This window comes from Falco rusticolus, chromosome 1 (assembly GCF_015220075.1).
Source record: "Falco rusticolus isolate bFalRus1 chromosome 1, bFalRus1.pri, whole genome shotgun sequence".
NCBI lineage: Eukaryota > Metazoa > Chordata > Aves > Falconiformes > Falconidae > Falco > Falco rusticolus.
The window spans coordinates 15,036,979-15,056,476 of record NC_051187.1 but is presented as its reverse complement, the minus strand read 5'-3'; the positions used below and the strand labels follow the sequence as shown (position 1 = coordinate 15,056,476).

Genomic DNA, 19,498 nt, shown 5'->3' with positions numbered 1-19,498 from the left:
GCTTCAGATCAGAGCTGCAATTGAAGTTAACTTACAGTTAGGACCAGTTTAAATAAATCCTCAAATACATGACACAGTTCTCTGGTTTTCTTAATCCCTTCCTCTAACTGCCTTCTCACCTCTCTGCTAGGGAGAAATTTTTGCAATGGTGGAACTGAGATGAAAAGGTCCTGCAGTAAAACTTGCCTCACGGAAGGTTATGTGACTTCTGAACTTATACACTAACACTTGTGCCTCTTGCTCCAACATGTCAGAGGCCCGTGAAGGAACAGGTGCCCTTGCTTCCCTGGCTGGCAGGTTTCAGTGGTGCCTCATATCTTCAGGACATGGCATTACCAAAGCGCACCCCAGTCTGCTCTCAGCTTGGTATAAACAGCATATAAACTTTTTTTTTTACTGAGCTTCTGACCCTCCAAATGAAAATGAACTACAGTCCTTCAGTACCCAAGCAAGCATCTATAAAGGATTATGATAATGCTTTAAAGTAAGTGATTAGTTAAAAAAATATGCCTGAGATACAAAGAAAACATCCTGGCAAGGAAATTCACCTATTTAGTCACATGGACAGAAAACGGGTTGTGCAGTAATGCACCTCCCAAACAGGCACAGAGCATATTAGTGCTCTGAAGTATAGAACTTATTTCTTCCATTTCATACTTTTGTTGCAATCGTTTGAAGTCGTAGGACTCTGTGAGCCCTTGGCTTATGGAGAGCTTTCTTAATGGAAAGTGCAATCAGTTTGTTCCATTTCCATCCCACCCCAAAAATCTAAAATCAGAAAACACAAACTAAGCATGAAATAACACCAACAGGCGCCCATCAGGACTCCATACTTGCCAGGAACCTCCTCTGTCCTTCACTCTTTATAGCTGTTGTCTGACATGTCCTGTTCTCTACCATCACTGTCCACATCCTGTCATCTATGCTGTATTTTTGATCTTATGTTTAAGGCTGTCCTGAAGCACATGTGAAACACACTGTACATACATGGCACTGTTGACTTTTTCTCAACTCTTCCTTCATCAGATTCCAGCTCCTGGAGACAAGGGATGACATGAAAATCTTACCTTAACCTTTTTTAATACGATCAAATAGCCCTGGTAATTTTAGAGACAGAACTAAAAGCTCTGACACAACCAAAAGGCATAGAAAGAGCCGAAGTCAAAGCATAACTAGTGAAAAATATATTGCTCTCATTGCTATTTTATATTCTTGCAGTTTGCAAGCCAATCTCACAATCTATGGTGCTAATCCACACTTTCCTGGCAGTAACAAAACCCCATAACTAATCTTAGGCAGACCGCATAACTCCTGGAGACGGACTCTTGACTTAGGGAAGGAGCATTGGTTGGAGCCCAAAATCCACTTCACCAGAACATGAGAACTAACATACCTACCCCTACTTTGTTAGGCTGAAGGCAATAGCAAAAAGTGGTACATTTAATCCACACCAACTTGTTTGTCTCAATATAAAGGTGTCTTTTATTAAAAACAAATCAGGCAATCACAGCCTAGAATTCAAACGTACAAAGTGCTTTAGAATTTTCTGAACCTTACTGCCACAGGGTCTGTAACAACAACAATTCAGGTTCAAGTACCTGAACCACAGAAAGCAGAATTCAGAACTACTGCCTCCTCACTTACACACATTGGAAGTGTGTGCACCAGGTATTTCCACTTATGAACCATTATATTATTATCTCTTCTGCAAACATTGCTTCAGATTCAACGTGTGTGACTTTATAATTCCAAGTGACACAACCATCCATTTAATTGCTTTAAAGTGAAATAATAGGCACAGTAAAACAATCTGATTTTTTTATAAATTCACCAAGACAAACAGTACATTTCAAAAAAAGATTTCAGTTCTAGCTTAGAGTAAATAACTTATTTATGTAACTTTATGTAACGTACTTACACAGAGTAAATAACTTATGCAACTTATAGTAAATAACTAAATTTTCCTTGTATTTAGAAAAAATAGCAGATTCATATCAGCATAGATAGTATTACAAAAATAATTTGCATCACCACTATTAAGATAATCTATTAAAAGAAGTTTTAGAATAAATAGCAACAAAAGTTAAATTTAGTATTTTTCATAATTAAGGCTGAGGTTTAGAAGTCAGATCCTACAATCATATACATCTGTATGACTTAAGATGTATAAGAAAGAGGATCTGACCCCTTGTTTTTTGAAAATAACAACAAATGTGCAAGTATTGTCTAAAACATAAGTTGATTTGTTCTTGGACTGGTGGGTTGCAAAGCTCTTACACCTCTTTTGACATCATGTGGGAATGCAGCCCCAAATATATCTTCATGGTAACGCTTTTGGCTCTGCAAAAAAAAGAAAGGAAGCCCAAGACGTGAATTAAATGCAGCTTGCTCATCCTTATATAGCAGTTAAGTAACTAAAAGGTCCTTTTGCATTCGTATGACTGGTTCTGTGCTGGTGACCTTGTTCCTGTCCATACAATGAACCTGTCTGAATCCCAGGCAGACATGCTCCAGCAGAAGTTCTGATAGCAAAAGGGTCCTATAAAGCCAGCAGACCCAGGCACTGTGTTTTTAGTGATGAGCCCACTAATTTCTAAAACTCACTTTCCTCTGTTGGTACAATGAAGTATCAAACTCTTGATGTTCCAGACACACTGCAAAGCTGATGTCCACACCCCAGCTGGAGACACTGGGGGAAATGGTAGATGTAAGAGAACAACGTTACGTGTCACTTACACCCTAACTGAACAAAAAATGTGTTTTAAATCATGGTGGGTGGATTAAACTGATCACTTAGAGCTTTTTTCCTTATATATTCTGCTGAAGAGAAGCTCATGGCAGCCTGCAAGATCTTGAGTGTGACTTTGAAGACTTCTGTAACCCATCCTGGAACACTGTCTGACTGGAAAGAATGCCTTGTGTATCATCACATACCTTTAGCTGGAAGAAGTACTCCTCTGCCTGTTGCTCATTAAGATTCAGGTATTTTGCTAGCAGCCCTTTCAAAGTCTGAGCAACATCCTTGGCCATGTGTACATCCCCACAGACATACAGATGCCCTTCCTCCTTATGCAAGAGGTTGCACACTTTGGTCTCCAACTTGCTTTGAAGGATGTCTTGAACATAGACCTTAGAAACAGAAAAAGGATCGTTAAACAAGGTTTCTCAAACGCTGCTTTGGCTATTGACTTTTCTAAATTCAATGTGGGTCTACACAGGAAGGTTCTAAATGCCCTAGCTATTTCAGCTGTGTGTTGCACCACAGCAAAGAAGAAAAATGTCTTGACACTGTCTTAACAAGCCCCAGATTTGGTGGCTAGGCCTGTCTCCTGATTAAACTAGAGAGACTAAGACTCTTCTTTTTTAGAACCAGTTACAACTGCCAAAGTTTCCTAACTTGCCAGGAGAGTAGGATAGCTAAAAAAAGGATAGCTTAAGTGCTGTTGTTTTCTCCAATCAAGACTTAATCTAAGCAAAATTAATTTCCAGGGTCAGGTCACTGTGTCACAGGTCACTGTGTCACATTAAAACAGTGACAAATGGCCAGAGCCAAATAATTTCTAACTCATGGGTTAATCAAATCTTGTAATTTAAGATTCCTGCAACTGTTCCAACTTACAGTTTCACAGGCTGTTTGCACTTTAAGTGCCTCTCTATATGGCAGTGAGGGGGTTATATATATATAGCTTACTTGTACTGAAGTGCACAGTGAGATTCTCCCTTATTTTGAAGGAGTGAGGCCTTTTGTCACTTGTCCAGAATGTACTGAAGCAAAATGTAGCATTTTTTAAATTATTTTTAAAAATTTTTATTTATTTAATTATTAGTATTTTATTATATAGAAAAGAATAAAAGAAAAACATTTCTTTTAAAGAATTGTTAAGCAGAGCCTCAGTCTTAACTCTAGGGACTATTGTGGAAGGAGCCAACCCTTAAAGAACAAAGGAACTAGCCTTACCTTAGGTTGGCCAGGTTGTCTGGAGTAAGCTGTATAGACTTCTTTCAGGACTCCCTTCCTCTTCATCTCATCAGTTTCTTCTTTGTAGATGTGATCCATGTCTGGCTGCCGGCAGCCAAACAATAATGTCATGTCACCACCTTTGATCCCTGAAACCAACATTGGAAAGTTTTTTGTATTTCCTGGTAAGGCCTATTATCTGATGACTATTCCCATAGAGGGCCCCGTTGCCACAGTAACGAGCTGCGCAGAGCTGTCTCTTTCACAGCTGGAATGCTGCGCTCAGTTTTGGTCCCTGCTAGATAAAAAAGATGTGGACAGGCTGGAGAGGGCCCAGAGAAGGGCCACAAAGATAACCAAAGGACTGGGAAGACTGATGCTTGAGGAAAGGCTGAGAGAACTGGGTTTGCTCAGCCTTGAGAAAAGAAGGTTTAGGGGAGACCTACTTCAAGTACTTTCAAGACCCAGTACTTCAAGGGTGGCTACTGAGAAGACTGAGACTCCCCTTTTACAAAGAGTCACATGGAAAAGTTGAGGGGTAATGGGTACAAGTTACTCCTGGGGAGATTCTGATTAGACACAAAGGGACAATTTTTCACGTTGAGAACAATCAGCCATTGGAATAACCTCCCCAGGGAAGTGGTGGATTCCCCAACACTGGACACTTTTTAATATTCAGCTGGACAGGGTGCTGGGCCGTCTTGTCTAGACCATGCTTTGGCCAAGAAAGGTTGGACCACATGATCTTTGAGGTCCCTTCCAACCTGGTATTCTATGATTTTATAATTAGCCTTTCTCACTGAGCACCTGAGAAGGACAGTGTGTGTGTCTATGTGTGACAACTTCTAATTTTAGGGTCTTGCAGTAGAATCGAATCTGCCCAAGTCCTTGGAGAACTATGTGGAACCACCTGTTGGAGCAGGTTCCCCAAACAGGCCGACACCAGCAGGCCAAAGTGTTTCCTCTTCATACTGTGGCCCCTTGTGTGAGCACCTGGGGCAGTTGCTGAACATACAGTATTTACAAGGATACATGGGCTGCTCCCTCCAAGTGATCAAATACCCCAAGACCACCAGAATGGTTTCAAGGGGGATGGATTAGTTGTTTCAGTGCAGTGTCAATCGGTCTTGGGATGACAAATCTCTACGGTGTTTACTTGGCTAATGTTTCTTGGTGTCTCCCTCTGCAGAGGTTTTGTTTGGAGGAGTAGGGATGCCTTCTGCTGCCAGATGAGTTATGGCCTCCCTTTTGGAGCAATCCCCATAAGTACCTTTCTTTTCCAAGTCATGGAGACGCTGCAGCCAGAAACTTCTGAAGGGAGCAATTCCTGTTCCAGGACCGATCAGAATGCATGGCTTGGTTGGCTCCTCTGGGAGCCGGAATTCATTAGCACTAAAATGCAAAAATATGTTAATTAGGTACTTAGTTTGACTGACATCTCAGTGTCAGTTTCCTGAATGCTTTTGAGCAGCACAGTGTAAGTCACCGATTTCAAAAGAGTAATGGGGCTTAACTTGGTGACAGTTGCCTCTTGTTTCCTTAGCTTTATTTGCTCCATAGCGGATATGCTGAGAGGGGAGATGGTGTCATATGAATAGAATTCTTTCAGAATTTTCTAATGATTTATGATTTTACTCAACATAACATGTGGTAAAGGATCTCATCTCTGGGAGACAGGGAGCTCCTTCTCTTCTCAAACAAATATTCCCACTTTCTGTCACCAGTCACTTGAAAATCATTTGCAAACAATGAATAAAAACACCGAAGAAGCTGAACTAAGACCTGCTGTTTTCTGGGTTTTTTTCTTTTCTTTTTGCTCTGTCATATACTCACCTGCGTATAAAGCATGGCACTATTTCATTGAGAGCTATTGTATTCAGCCACGTGCTGCAGACTCCATGGTGCAAAGGCCCTTGTCCATCTAATCAGAGCAAAGGAAAATATCTCTGTCAGTATTTAAGAGCTCTTCATTTTTTAAAACAGCGCTGTTTATATTTAAAATTATTGGTTTTGAGTATATATCTAGTAATGATTTATAAAAAAAGGATACACTGATGATGATGATGCAGGATTTTAGCAAACTAGCACTGCAGTACACTACCCTGCATATATCACAATACAACATTTTTGTTATAGATATGCTTCATGCCAGATGGCAGACAAGGGTTTTTTTTTCTGAACCACAATGCAGCCTAAATATCATTTAAGAAAGAAATTAAAACAACAATCCATTACCTCTCGTCCTGTAGTTTACGACTGCAACTGTCAGATGAATCTCTCTGGCTGTCATGTCACAGGAGGAACTGACGGAATAGTACCTGGGTTTCAGAAATGGCAGCTGAGTCAGTAAGAAAGCTGTTGAGACCTCAGCAGAAGGAAACTCCTCCAGGACCTCCAGGATGTTCGGGCTGTTGTAAAACTTCCATTTATTGTATTCTTCTGTGCTCTAAAAGCCAAAGGTCACCACCACAATGTTACCAGGTCATGCGGAGTTCAGGGATATTTGCAATGTCACTTATAAATACGATTCCTGCTATCCATTCAATTAAATATGCAGGCAATCAACAGAGAATTCTCAAAACTTTGCCCAGACCAATACTGGGGTTTCCTAAGAAATTGTTTGATTTTTGAAAACAGAAGTACAGAATACCACTGTAATTTTCTCAGATACCAGCTCTCTCAGTGAGGACGTAGAAACAGAAATAGAATCTGTTTCTTGCAAGCACTTAGCACACCTATGAGTAAATGGTTACTTAAAGTACCATCCCGCTTACTCTCACAGTACCAAATTCTCTGACAAAAATATCTACCAGGTCCCCTCCAACCCCTCCACCCAAAGGTCTTTTAATGGTGTATCACCAGAAACCACCATGAGGCTGGCAAAACAGGCAGGCCAGAAGACCCACCCAGAGTCACAGAGGAAATACCAGATCTGAAAAAATCTCTTGATTCCCACACCCAAGCTGAGCCACAGGACCACCCTTTCTCTCACTGTGGTTGGGTTTACAAGTACACAGAATGCGTATCAGAGGAACAAAAAGCAAGGACCATCACTACAAAAATTTCTTAGGCTTCTGCTACACAGTAAAAGGGCATCAGATGGTGCGGTATACAGTATTCTAACATAAATCTAGTCCTAATATTTACCTGACATAAAACTTCCAGTCTCTGTTTGTCTTCTTCCGCTGTTACCAGCTGGGCAAGTTTTTTTAGCAGTTGTTGGGAGGGTGGAGTAGTGATATCGAGCAAGTATGTCAAAGCCTCCAGGAGTGTGCAGGCGGGAATCTTTTTGTCACTCGTCCAGTAGCCACCTGGAAATGAGGTGAATAAAAGAACACATGGCAATTCCCATGGGATTTGACAGCTGTAGAGCTTTGCAAAACTCAGTGTCCTTCAAAATATGACTTCAGACTAGGTTGCAGCAGGTCTAGACCACAGGGCCCTTCTGAAAAGAGGTTAATGTGAGGTTTCAAACTTTTTGTAAGGGGAGGATCTGGTGCAGAGAACTTTATGATAAAAAACCACCACTTTAAGATGTAAAGACTTTCACTCGAGGAAATAATCTTCCTGTGCGTTAGAATCCTGTGATTTAGCAGATTGTTCCTACTAAGATGGAAAAGATGGTCATGACATGTAAATCTATTTTAGGACTCTGATATGTAGCAACTATAAGCAAACTGTTGATTAATTTATTTGCAGTCAATGGCCAATTCAGCAACTGAGTTACATATACTGTCAAAGCCAGGACAACTCTGAACACTGGTGAAGTTACCACGGACTGCCAGAGTATGCAAAATCAGAATTAAGAATTGTAAGAATAACTAAAAGCATCAACAAAACCCTATTAAAACTTAAGAAAAGGATAATAGAATCAAATTCATCTATGAAAATTCTCAGGAATTTTAGAGAAATCTGTCAGACATCCTCTGTTATTTTACCTAAAGAGAACCAACTTACCACCAGTGCAGGTTTCAAGTCTGATAGTCTGATCAGCTGGAGGGGCATCCTTGACATGGGCAATGAGGCCATGGACTAATTCTGGCTGGTTGCCTGGGAAAATCCCGATATGATCTCCAGGCAGGTAGTGCATGCCCTGATTAGTCTCACAGGAAAGCTTAACTAGAATGGTAACACGACTAGATATAGAAAAAAAAAAAAAAAGAAAGGATCAGACAGATCTTGGTTACGTCAACAGGATTTCCCTTGAATTGCACAGAAAAGGTATAAATCTGAAGTGACAGTTGGCAAGGGCTTACTTATGTTCATTACCAAATTATCAGACCAGCTTAGTACTTCATGGAGACTTAAACAAATAATAGCCCAGACATGTGAAGTACTTGTATCAAAACAAGATGCTCAAGTGCTACTTGATCTGTCCAGTATAGAACAAACATGCCTGTAATCAGCCAATGAAAAGAAGTGCAGCTCTGCTGAAGACTGAATACTCAACATCTTAAACCAGCTCAGAGGACTTCCCATAGGATGACTGTATTTAGAACAGGGATGAAGAAGACCTACCAGAGGATGTTGAAGAGCTATTCACAGATGCTAATTCTAAGACAGATGTTAGCACTGATTACCCTTTTGTATTTCTTTGTGTATTGTCTTGTCTCAACTTGTTTTGCAGTACAACAGCTTTTTGCACTATACCTTTTCCTTTTTTTTTCTGCTAAGGGGCAATTTTTCCACTAAACGAAGTAAATATTTGCCGGGCATGTAGCATACCAAGCAAGAGAGAGAGACCATACACCCAACCTTCCACATTTAGTAGGTATCAAAGGGCTGTGTCACAGAGTTTTTTATTCCCTACGCTCCTAGAGACTCTACTGGGAAGTTAGACCCTAGCTAGACCAGAGCTAAGACTGTACACATTCTTGTGGTCTTGTGATAATGATTTACTACTTCTAACGATGGTACAAAATTCATATATATTTCTTAATATCTGCAGGGAGAAGATGTTTATAACCAGGCATTTCAGATGTTTAAGATTTTAGTAAACTGTAGTATTACAATATTCAAAAGAATGAGGTATCGTACCTGGACTTTAAACTTTGAAGATTCTGTCTGAATTTCAGCTTCATGGGAATTATAACCTTGGCATGAATGTTTGCAAGTGCTGTCAAGAAAAGAGGACATGACTCATGGTAATTTTGTGATTAGGTTTGTTTAAAATGCCTTCAAATATAACATGCAGAAAAGAACTGAACCATGCTCGCCCTAGAATGTGAGATACATTTAGTCAGTTATGTGTCCTATATGCATGCCCTCCCTGCCTGAAAGTAGCTCATCTCAGCTTTTGTTCTTCTGGGGCTGTCAAAATGTGTGCTAGTTCTGGTGGTCTGATGTTACTGTGCTGGAAAATATAATTTATACAATGTAAACCAAGATCTTTTTTTCTTCTGAACACTGTACTTTATTATATGCATTCTATGATCTAGCAGGACCAATACTGCTTCTAGAAAACCGTTACTGTTCAGACCCGTCTGAAGCAAAACAGACAGAGGAAGTGGAAGGTGGGATGTAATACCTTTAGCCAAGTCCATGGTCTGAGAGTCATGGACTATCCTGTAATTCTTAGGATCCCAGCTTTCATCAGAGGTATATATCTCAGGCAACTGAATACTGTTTTTCCCACAGATGTTAAAAATGTCACAGGCAGTCTAGGAAAAAGAAAAAATTAAGGCTATTCATAGTAAAAAAAAAAATAAATTATCATTGTCATAATTCTAATGAGGAGATATCAATTTCACAGATTGTTATTTTTTTATTGATTCTGTTGAGTTCAGTGATATTGCAGGGCTTACAGTGAGTTCAGTGAAGTTCCACTTGCACACCAGTACACTGATCTGCTTCAAAAAATCCTGATGTTTTATGCTACCACCCTTGTTCATACTAAGCATTCCATTATCCAAAAGGTTTCATGGAACTTTATGTGAATATTAATAAATAATAGAAAAGGGGTCTAGTTCCCTCTTCAACTTAGGCAAACAGTAGAAAAGAGGAATTCCAAATTCAGATATAAATCCAGAAGTTTTTCTTCTTTCATTTCCCCCCATTTTTATGGGATGCTAGTGAATACTGAAATAAAATGAATGAATGAAGAAACCAACATATGAGCTAACTCTTTATATAGTCACCTTGAACGCGCTGACTGCCCATGCGCGAAAGGCTGCTTCTTGCCCGTTGAGTTCATCTCCTTCGCCTATTGGAGTGAGCTGAGAAGCCCCTAGTTGGGCCAGTTTTTGGTCAATGGCATGAGCAAAAGCACAGAACTCTGGATACATGCTGGACCCCAAACCAAACACAGCATATCTGCAGAAAGAGATAAAAATAAGATCACTATGTTCTGCTAAATGAAATGCAAAAGGACTCAATCACCTGCAAACCAAACAAAAAATATTTTTACCTAATTTTTCCTCTCAGAAATTTCAGGGTGAGCAAGGAGTTCTTGAAGGTCTGTAAAAATTCATAAAATAATTAAGGTCAGAAAAACACTGATTTAAAACAGAAACGAGACCCTGATCCATATCTTAGCCAAGTACGAGCCAAATGAAGGGGTTGTCTTTGATCTCAGAGTTGAGCATCATACGTACTTCTGAGGTTAATATTACCTTTCCATTATTTGGAGAATCTCCATTTCCAAAAGTGCTAGTAACCACTAAAAGAAGCGTTTCTTTTTCCAGGTCACAAATGTTGTACTCATCCATGCACAGAATCTGGAAGGTATAAAGCTCATGATAAATTGCTAGTGGACATAAGAACTAGCACTAGATATCTCTGTGATTGTCAGATGACTGTTGACCAAATTTACAAGGCATTATGCTAAACGAATACAAAATCAAAGTTCTAGTCCAATTGGTATTTACTGAACGTTCAAAACATTGGTTTAGAGAATGAAAAAGCTTGCAGCAGCTGAGGAAGCTAGCCAAACTTCTTTCGTCATTTAGCATGGATGATTTATACTTTCTTACCTTAGTGTTGAAGGCACAGTTGAACAAGCTGCAAAGATTGTTTGCTAGTGTTTCAGATTTCCCAGTCTCTGTTGCATAGATTACAGTGACCTTGGACCTGGTTGCCATTGTTTGTCGCATGAGTGAAGATGCAAAAAGTACAGCCCTAGGGAAAAAAACAAACGCATACAATCTTTAATATAGCTACACAGTAATTCAGATTGATTCACAGACAAGCTAGGAAAGACTGATCTTGAGCATGGTTCTTCTTTGGAAGATAGTTCAGAAGCAATACACTACAGATAGCCCTGAATAAGAATCTTAGATATAACTATTAACTAACTGGTCAGGTAAGTCTATGATTCAAACAATTCAAGTGGTCCCTACTGTAATAATTAATTCAGAAAACCCCCAAAAAGTGGAACAGAAACATCACAAGAATAGAATAGTTGAACAAAAGCATGAAGACTCTTATTTGAATCACTTACTTTGCCAAGATGCTAAATTTTATTTCTTTTTTCTTTGGTCTCCGGGTCTCATCATGCCAGACATGCGTTTTCCATGCATCCACCTTTAAAAAAAAAAGTTAAGCTTCAGGTAAGAAATGTAAAATAAATACACAATTTGTCTATCTTTGAAACAGCCATATTAAACAGAATCTGTATATACAAGCCACCGTGTACAAATATGGGATCAGTCTCTGTAGCATTAAATTGCATTTTACTTTCAACTTGAGAATTCACCAGAACTAACAGAACCTTCCGCAGTACAATAGATATTGCCTGCTATTTATGAATCTCTCTAGTGAACTGCCATTAACCAGGGCTTTTCATTCAGACGTCTTCAGGTCCCATGTTATCATCTGTACTTCTGAAGTCTACTAGAATAATATTTTTTTTACTAATGTGTACCTGGTAGTAATAGAAGGGAGTGAGGACATAGTTCAACATCTCCTGGTGGAACACAGGAGTTATGCTCCCTGACATGGGAGGCACAATCCACACCCAGTCAGCCGGGCAGCCTCCTCGTACACGGTACTCATTCTGCATGTATTTCATGAAGGACTCAGCAGCTGAGTGGTGGTCCATGATAGTCACATTTTGTTTCTAGAATAATTGCAAAAAGACAGACGTACATTAAAAAATCCCATTCTGCTCTTCTTCCTGATGTAGTTGAAGTAATCCTTTTGCTTTGGTTAATATTTCAAGGACTTTATTTAGTGCTGGGAAATATCAGCAACTATTATACAGATACAGATTGAGGTGGACCTTTGATTAAGGACTCCTACGTCCAAATGTAAATCAAGAATAACTCTATTGGAATCACATTGATAACCTCAATTGAGCATTGGTCCATTGGCACTATACTTGTATAAAGCTGCTATAAGTGAAAGTAAAGAGACACAAAATATTCAGTGTCTCTCCAGAAACCACATCCATTGACTTACTTGGAAGCTATAAAGCACAGCCACATTTATCTCTACAACAGCTCGGTCTTTCCATAACGATGAAAGTTTGTTTGTTTCCAGTCCCATTCTTCTCCCTACCTCCTACATGTGAAAAAGAGAGAGAAAAGGAAAAAGCAAGTTTACTATGTGGGGACTTAGACATCATGATTTCTCCACCTCATCACTTTAATTTGCAGGAAGAACTGTTGCAGAAAGGGGAATAGGCAGTCTTATGTTGGGAAAAGCTATGTCAGTATAAACATTAGAGATTAGAAGTGAACTTGAATTATGGTGTTCTGGTTCTTGAGGCTATCTATTCCAGTTTGGTAAAACAGGGAGTGGTTCTCTCCTAGACTAAAGGGTTTTAAAAGTGCCAGTATCTGCTTATAAGTCATCATTATTAATTTGTACTGGTGAGGTGCCCAAGACCTGCAACTAACCACCAGGACTCCATTGCCTTGTCAACAGCAAACCTGAACTGAAATAAATATACCTCTGAGAAACGTACAGAGACCAAAAGTCCTGAATCAGCAGGACTTAGGGTAAAATTGGGGAAGAATTACATTTGGACACCATTTTCTATTTTATGGGTTTTTACAGTTGCAGTTTTACCATCCTATCCAGCTACTTGGAACAGATACTCTCAGAACACTGTAAAAACAGTCATACAAACTGGCAGCCATAACCTTGAGAGAAATTCAAGATGTCCCACAATAGTCAGGATATTGCGTTAGATTAGCACTGAAGTGTGAAGTGTGATGTAAATACAACACCCATCCCAGCAAAGACTGATAACGTCTCTTTTCCAAAAGTGCTTTACCCATCAGGTTCATTCCCTTTGCAGAACACACTTTACTTTAGAAGATTACCTTTAGGATATTATATCGCTGTACATCACAGAAGTCTCGCACTCCTATCTCTGTCCCCATGTACCAGCCATTGAAAGGACACCCAGTAAACTCCAGGCCTCCCACCTCAAGAAGCATGTTGGCAACAGCAGGCAGTGCATACCACTTCAGATCTAACTCCTTAAACCATTCAAACCTGGTAAACAAACATTTTGATTTATTACTTCATTTACTTTCAGGCAATACCCAGAAAAGTCCAGTAAGCTAAAGAGTACTAACTCTAGGAGAAATGACCCATGAAGCAGGGTCTGCAAAAGCTCATAGCAGTTCCCGCTTACAATGTGGTAACTGGGGACTGCCTGCTAAAGAAATTGCAGAACAGCCTCACAGAGTTCTGCAATCTGCAGGCCAGTCCCAAAGCAAACACGAAGAAAAAAGCCCCACAGAAAAGCAATAAATATTTTGTTATGACTGCAGCCATATTTCACTCATGTATTACACTGGCACAAGAAATGATCGTTTTAAAATTTCTGAACATGACTGAAATGTAGATCAGGAAAAAAAGATTTCCAATAAAACTACTATTGGCTTCCTTAATTTAAATCTCATTTCATTGTTCTAACAGGCATTTTATCTTTCAGGACAATTTTTCATAATTTCATCCTAACAAAGAACCCATAAAATGACTGCCACAGGCACAGGCATTATAACCTGCCAAGGTGAGGCAGGAGCAAAAATACAACTATCTAAATCTTGTGTGCTTACTTTGGATGCTCCATTGGCACTTCGAGCACAATTTCTGGCGGGATTTCAAATATTTCTGGGTCTTGGCCGTTTGCTTGGAGAATGAGTGGAACTACATCAAAGCAGCCATATTTCGGCTTCCACCCAAGCTCAACACACAACTGTAAACAAAGAAAGTATGTTTTGGGCTTTTTAGGTTTCCCCCTCTCTGGATTTGAAGACAAAAGAATGTTAGCCCTCTAAAACCTGCTGAGGTAAATTCTCAGTGATAAGGGTTATCTTTCCTATTCAAATGATGTTGAGACATGTTGTTCAGGTACTGATTGTGTCCCTGACTTAAGGGGAGCATTAGCTTGCCCTGTTCTGAGATGGAGGGGAGTATTTTTATATCAAGATTGTAAGAAATTACTGCTCCCACCTTCACCTGGAACCTGTGGGGCAGAGCATCTCATTCACTCCTTAGCACCACACCTCCCTCCCAATCTGCATAAAAATTTAAGGAAAAAAAAAAAAAAAAAAGAGACACACAGATGGGTTAGGCAAGATGGAAAGCAGTTGTGATTCTGTATTTAGAACTGTACCTGTGTGAACTCCACACTGGCAGGGTCTCCTATGATAGACCCATCTGGCATTTGATATCCAGCATATCGGATGAGCTGGCTGTTCCAAATACGAAAATCATGTTTCCCATCAGTCCTCTGGGGGAAGACAGTAATGGCTGATCTGCCCAGAGAGACAATCAAATCCCATTACACCACAGCAGCACATTAAACACATCCTAATTATTAAGACATAAATTGTTAGCAACAGCAATTATTTTATATTTATAAAATAAACATCAGTAGAAATAAAATAATTCATCTTCTTTATCCACCCCCCTGAATCTTCAAATAATCTCTTTTCCCCAGGAATTACAAAAGATTTTGCAACATCAGCCATGCATGTTATAAAATTTCAAAATGGTTGATGGTACACATGAAAGGAACATATAAATACCAGGAGAATTAAGACCAGAGACTAGTTGTCAAAATACTTAGATAGACCATTTCAGGTCTTACGTAGAGTTTTGAATCCAGATCTGGATGGGTTTTTTTGTTATTTAAAATTAAAGAGGCTTACCTTATATTTCCATTATTTGTGGCATACTGAATATGACGACAGATATGCTCAAACATTTCTTTTGCTGTTTTACAATCACGTGCATCAAATACCTATGTTTCCAAAAGAAACGTAAAGAAAAAATTGATTTTGAAACAGTAGTGCAAGATCCTTTCTTTATGCATTTAAGGAAAGCAAAGATTAAGGAAAAAAGCGAAACAAAAAATCAGTATCTCTCAATTTAATTGTAACTCCACTAGTAAAGGTTCTTTTTTGTTGTTCTTTTATGCATCATTTTTATACGTAACAATTCTCCAAGGACAAAGACATGCATCTGGTTCCATGACACAGGTGGTTCCTATGCTAGCACTCCTACACAGGTTCTTATTCAACTATGAAGCACAGAGCCACACACAAAAAATGCTGATCTTATGATAGGTACACGAGGGAGTAGTCCTCAGTTGAAGCAACTGGCATACTTTACCAAAGTAAAGGACATTCTTCTGATTTACAGCAGATCACTATTTGGTCCATAATGTCTAGACTCATAGGTTACCTGTAGATTGGACCACTGGATTCTCCCAATACACCTAGGTGCATTCCTCCAGGCCTGTTTGGCAGCAAAGATCAGTTCATCCTTTGTCAGATGGTAGGTTCCTGTTGTTTCTATCTCCTTGGTCACTGCTTCCAGTCGGACCAGGTGTTCTTCTTTTTTTGGCCTTTTGAACAGGAAACAGCCATGAAAAGAAACAATGAGAATTTCATTACTTAGAATTGATTTAAACTGCAGACATTCTCCTTATATTCTGGGTCAAGAACAGCACAGGCATTGCTGAAGCCATAAAGCTTTTGAGCATTCTTTTGCACGGCAAGACTTCTACTTACATTGCTCGTTTTATCTGCCAGAATGCAAGTACAGTAAATTTCCATGCAGAGGATCAGCATCTACATAGGTTGATATGGCAAGTAAACAGTAAGAAACCTGTTCCTGTTACAAATCTACACTCTCTGGATGTAAGTCAACATAAAATACCCTATCCTTTATGAAAATATCTATTGCCTCACAAAGTCAGCAGTTCCCCTGTGCTTCAGATGTGAGAAGTTACCATCATCTGTTCCCCACCTTCCCTCCACTGCGCTGCACTTTTGTCCCTGAAATATAGCTGTTACCTGGTGCAGCACTCTAGGCTCCAAGATTTTTATTAAAAAGCAGGGTGTATTCTAGGTAAAGGGATGAGTTAAGTACATAGGATTCTGAGGACTGCTGAGGAGAGTTTTTGCTGGCTTCAGAATTTAGGAACTGTCTTTACTGAGTGCTAATTACAGAGCTTACTAGCCTAAGGAAGAAATTAACACATCTAAGTAGTGACACCATCTTTTCCCAACCTGACATACATGGATTGAACACAAACTTTTCTGTGTAATTTTTCAGTTTACATTTGGATTTTCTAGATTAGTTTGAAAAAGAAGTGTCAAATCACAAGCAAATGAAAAGTAGAGAACAGGCTAGCTTCAGCCTAAACGTAGGATTATAGTGAATGTCCTCTCAAAGTGCTATTATTTTCACAGAGACACAGCTTTTCTGGGCAAAGCAAGTAGGCTTTTCATTCCTGAAGGGAAGCGCTGAGCAATTCCTTTGTCAGGAAAACCAACTCTAGAATTCTTCACTTTGATAACAGAGAATGAAGTCAAAACATTAAGAAATATTTATCAGAGCACAGACAAAAATTGTTTTGTTGGCCTACAGACAGAATGAAAATAGCCTGCACTGTCTGAGAGTTTTCACATTTTCAACAAGATGAAAGATCAAGGGCAAGCATGTAAGATAGTGTAAATCAACGTGATCAAATAGCGACGAGCAGAAACAGAGATGTGCAAATGTAATACACTGGCAAGTGAATACAGCCTGCGTGTAAGACTGGGACTTTCAGAAGGATTCAGAAGGAAGAAAGCTTTGTAGAAGAGTTCAAAGTGTCTAAAGAAGTAGCCATTATGTGGCTGAGTCCCTCTGAAAGTTTGATAATGTTTTATAATGGGATGAGCAAACATTGAACTGTCACTTGAAAGTTTGTCATATGAAATGTCACTGCAACTCTTGGACCTCAATCAGCTGTTCCAGCTTTTCCTGCAACGAGATGTCTCCGCACCATATCCATTTTTGCGAAAACACAAACCTCTTTTCTGAAGCTAGAGCACCCCTCTCAGCATGCTCAGTAAGCTTATGTTGATGACAGCACAGAGCAAGGTTGAGAAGCAAGAGACTGGCCTTCCAATCTTTGGCTAAATCCTTGAGAGTCAAAACAGAGGACAAAAGAACACAGAGAGAAGATACTTGAAAGAGCACAAACAAAAAGCATTATTCATGTTTAAGACTGATCTGAGTAGGAGCTAATACCATCAACACCCAGTGCTGAGAAAACAGAAGATAATGTTCTGTAAGAGAGTCCTAACCAAGCTGCTTATTATAAACACACTATAACGTAACACACTCAGAAGGGATGGGGCTGAGGAATGCACCGTATAAAGTCCGTTCCCGTATTCCCAAGACCTTAGATTGGCAGATATAGCATATGAAGTGCAGTAATAATTTTATTTAGCTTTTCTAATAGTCTGTACCTATTTTTTTTAATGCATGCTATACAACATGATAGTTACTAACAGCTGAAACCAAACTGTCCTATAGTGTCAGACAGGTAGGTAGGCAGAGGACTTTCATACCAAAAACAAAGGTAAAGTTGGCTTACTCTTTAAATGAACTGTAGTACTGCTTGATAAAGTCTACTGCCTGAGATAAAAGCTCTGCCGGTGGAACTGGCCCATCTCTTGTACCTCTCACCATGCCCTTTGGCGTCATGAGTGCCCCTTGGCAGGCTTTGGTCCGGCAGTTGATAACCTGAAAAATAATAAAATGTCAAAAAACAATGTTGCACTCTGTATCTTTTCAAAGTTATGAAAAATCACTGTTCAGGTTTTCATATCTTACCTCCTTTGCTGTCAGGTGTAGTGTGTCGAGAAAGCTGGATCCATTTCCCAAGTTTCTTACTTTTATGTGTCTTGGACATCTTAATATTTGGTTTGAAGCTTTGACACCATTTGGGGGGGGATTCTGGTCAGAGGAAAGATGGAAATACATCATGTCTTCAGACCTATTAATTACCTTAAAGCTTCATTTTAAATTTTATTTGACTACTGAAATACTACAAATTAAATTCAAGAAATCAGATATGTGATCTTCTCCAATATGAGTGTTTATTCATTCGAGTATAAAACTGTTGATATAATCCAGTTTGATATGAAATAAGAAAAAAAAAAGTTTTTTTGTACTAATCAAACAGCATCTGCCACTGCAAGCACATTTATAATTTCAGTAAGGGCTCTTAACATAATAGTCAACATTCTCAGGAGAACAGTGAACCAGACAATTTTAGAGAAAGGACATGTTCGTTACTGAAGGTTGGATTTTCAAAGGCAAATAAAGGAATCAGGGATTCCAGTCCCCACTGGGTCACCTCTTTCCCTTAAGGCTTACCAAAGCTCCTTCTTGTTCAGAAAAGATCTTTTATCCAAAGATCTCACAGCAGTCCTAACCTCACGTAACCACAGTTATTCTCATATTTGAGAAGTTTTGAGCAGTAAGCACAACCCGTGTCAACTGTTATTATCAATGATGCTAGAAACAGACCTCTTTCCCACCACTGGCCTTTGCTGAAGCTGCAATAGGCGGCATCTCTATCTGCTTCTTGCTCAGATCATGTAATTTGGCATCATCATTTCCTAAGCTTTAAAAGACAGAAAGACAATTCAGTATAACAAAATGTACTTAGTTTTTGTTAGTTTTATCCTCAGCATCAGTAGGGAGATGCTCAGAGCTATCTCTTAAAGATGTACTGAGTCAACAAGCTAACCATTTGCGCAGTGTGAGGGGTGGAGTGGGGTATAGTAAGTCAATAGTAAAGCTACAATCACCTTTTCCAGATCACTGTGTGGGAAGGAAAACAACAGATACAGCCTGGAATGGTAAAGGTTGAATATCATTGATGTGAGCTAAACAAAGGACATCTGTACAGTTATGATCTGGACAGAAAATACTCAGAAGAATTAAACAAGGAGGTTGAAAACTTCACGGAAATGTGTGAAAATTTCAGCTAGATCCAGTCTCCAGCCCATTAAGCAAATAACATACTTCAATATTAACTTCCTTTGCTTTCCACCTAGTCTTACTTTCTGAACTCCTACTTTTTAATTTGGTATCAGGTTTCAGAAGATATTCAAGAACACTGAAGACGCATCCAGACCACAAACTCCACACAAATTCCTTAGTTTGGAGAAGGCAATGATGTCTTTCAGCTAGCAGAGCATATGGCATCACCCACTTCCACTAGTCAGCTTCAGGTATCTTCACATTTGAATATAAACTACTCTGAGCAATGACAGGAAAGGGTAGGGAATGGGC

At 39.3% G+C, this 19,498-nt stretch overlaps 1 protein-coding gene across 5 annotated transcripts in view; it reads right to left on the bottom strand.

Moving 5' to 3' along the window:
* Window positions 1-1,462: 1,462 nt before the first annotated feature.
* NOS2 (nitric oxide synthase 2) overlaps window positions 1,463-19,498 on the bottom strand; it is a 37,546-nt gene continuing 19,510 nt past the window's right edge. For 4 of the 5 annotated variants that reach the window (XM_037411571.1, XM_037411585.1, XM_037411567.1 and 1 more), the window contains 25 exons: window positions 18,728-18,824; window positions 18,029-18,151; window positions 17,790-17,938; window positions 15,602-15,764; window positions 15,067-15,158; window positions 14,529-14,670; window positions 13,969-14,108; window positions 13,225-13,399; window positions 12,356-12,457; window positions 11,820-12,014; window positions 11,397-11,479; window positions 10,930-11,074; window positions 10,570-10,674; window positions 10,365-10,414; window positions 10,096-10,270; window positions 9,486-9,618; window positions 8,996-9,074; window positions 7,916-8,094; window positions 7,106-7,269; window positions 6,194-6,404; window positions 5,792-5,879; window positions 5,229-5,350; window positions 3,959-4,107; window positions 2,935-3,129; window positions 1,463-2,340 (listed from right to left, as the gene is read on the bottom strand). In XM_037411571.1, the coding sequence (XP_037267468.1) occupies window positions 2,227-2,340; window positions 2,935-3,129; window positions 3,959-4,107; window positions 5,229-5,350; window positions 5,792-5,879; window positions 6,194-6,404; window positions 7,106-7,269; window positions 7,916-8,094; window positions 8,996-9,074; window positions 9,486-9,618; window positions 10,096-10,270; window positions 10,365-10,414; window positions 10,570-10,674; window positions 10,930-11,074; window positions 11,397-11,479; window positions 11,820-12,014; window positions 12,356-12,457; window positions 13,225-13,399; window positions 13,969-14,108; window positions 14,529-14,670; window positions 15,067-15,158; window positions 15,602-15,764; window positions 17,790-17,938; window positions 18,029-18,151; window positions 18,728-18,824 (3,370 nt within the window). In that variant the 3' untranslated portion in view covers window positions 1,463-2,226. Of the gene's footprint in view, window positions 2,341-2,934; window positions 3,130-3,958; window positions 4,108-5,228; window positions 5,351-5,791; window positions 5,880-6,193; window positions 6,405-7,105; window positions 7,270-7,915; window positions 8,095-8,995; window positions 9,075-9,485; window positions 9,619-10,095; window positions 10,271-10,364; window positions 10,415-10,569; window positions 10,675-10,929; window positions 11,075-11,396; window positions 11,480-11,819; window positions 12,015-12,355; window positions 12,458-13,224; window positions 13,400-13,968; window positions 14,109-14,528; window positions 14,671-15,066; window positions 15,159-15,601; window positions 15,765-17,219; window positions 17,330-17,789; window positions 17,939-18,028; window positions 18,152-18,727; window positions 18,825-19,498 lie in introns of those variants that run through there. The other variant, XM_037411594.1, reaches the window with a different exon arrangement.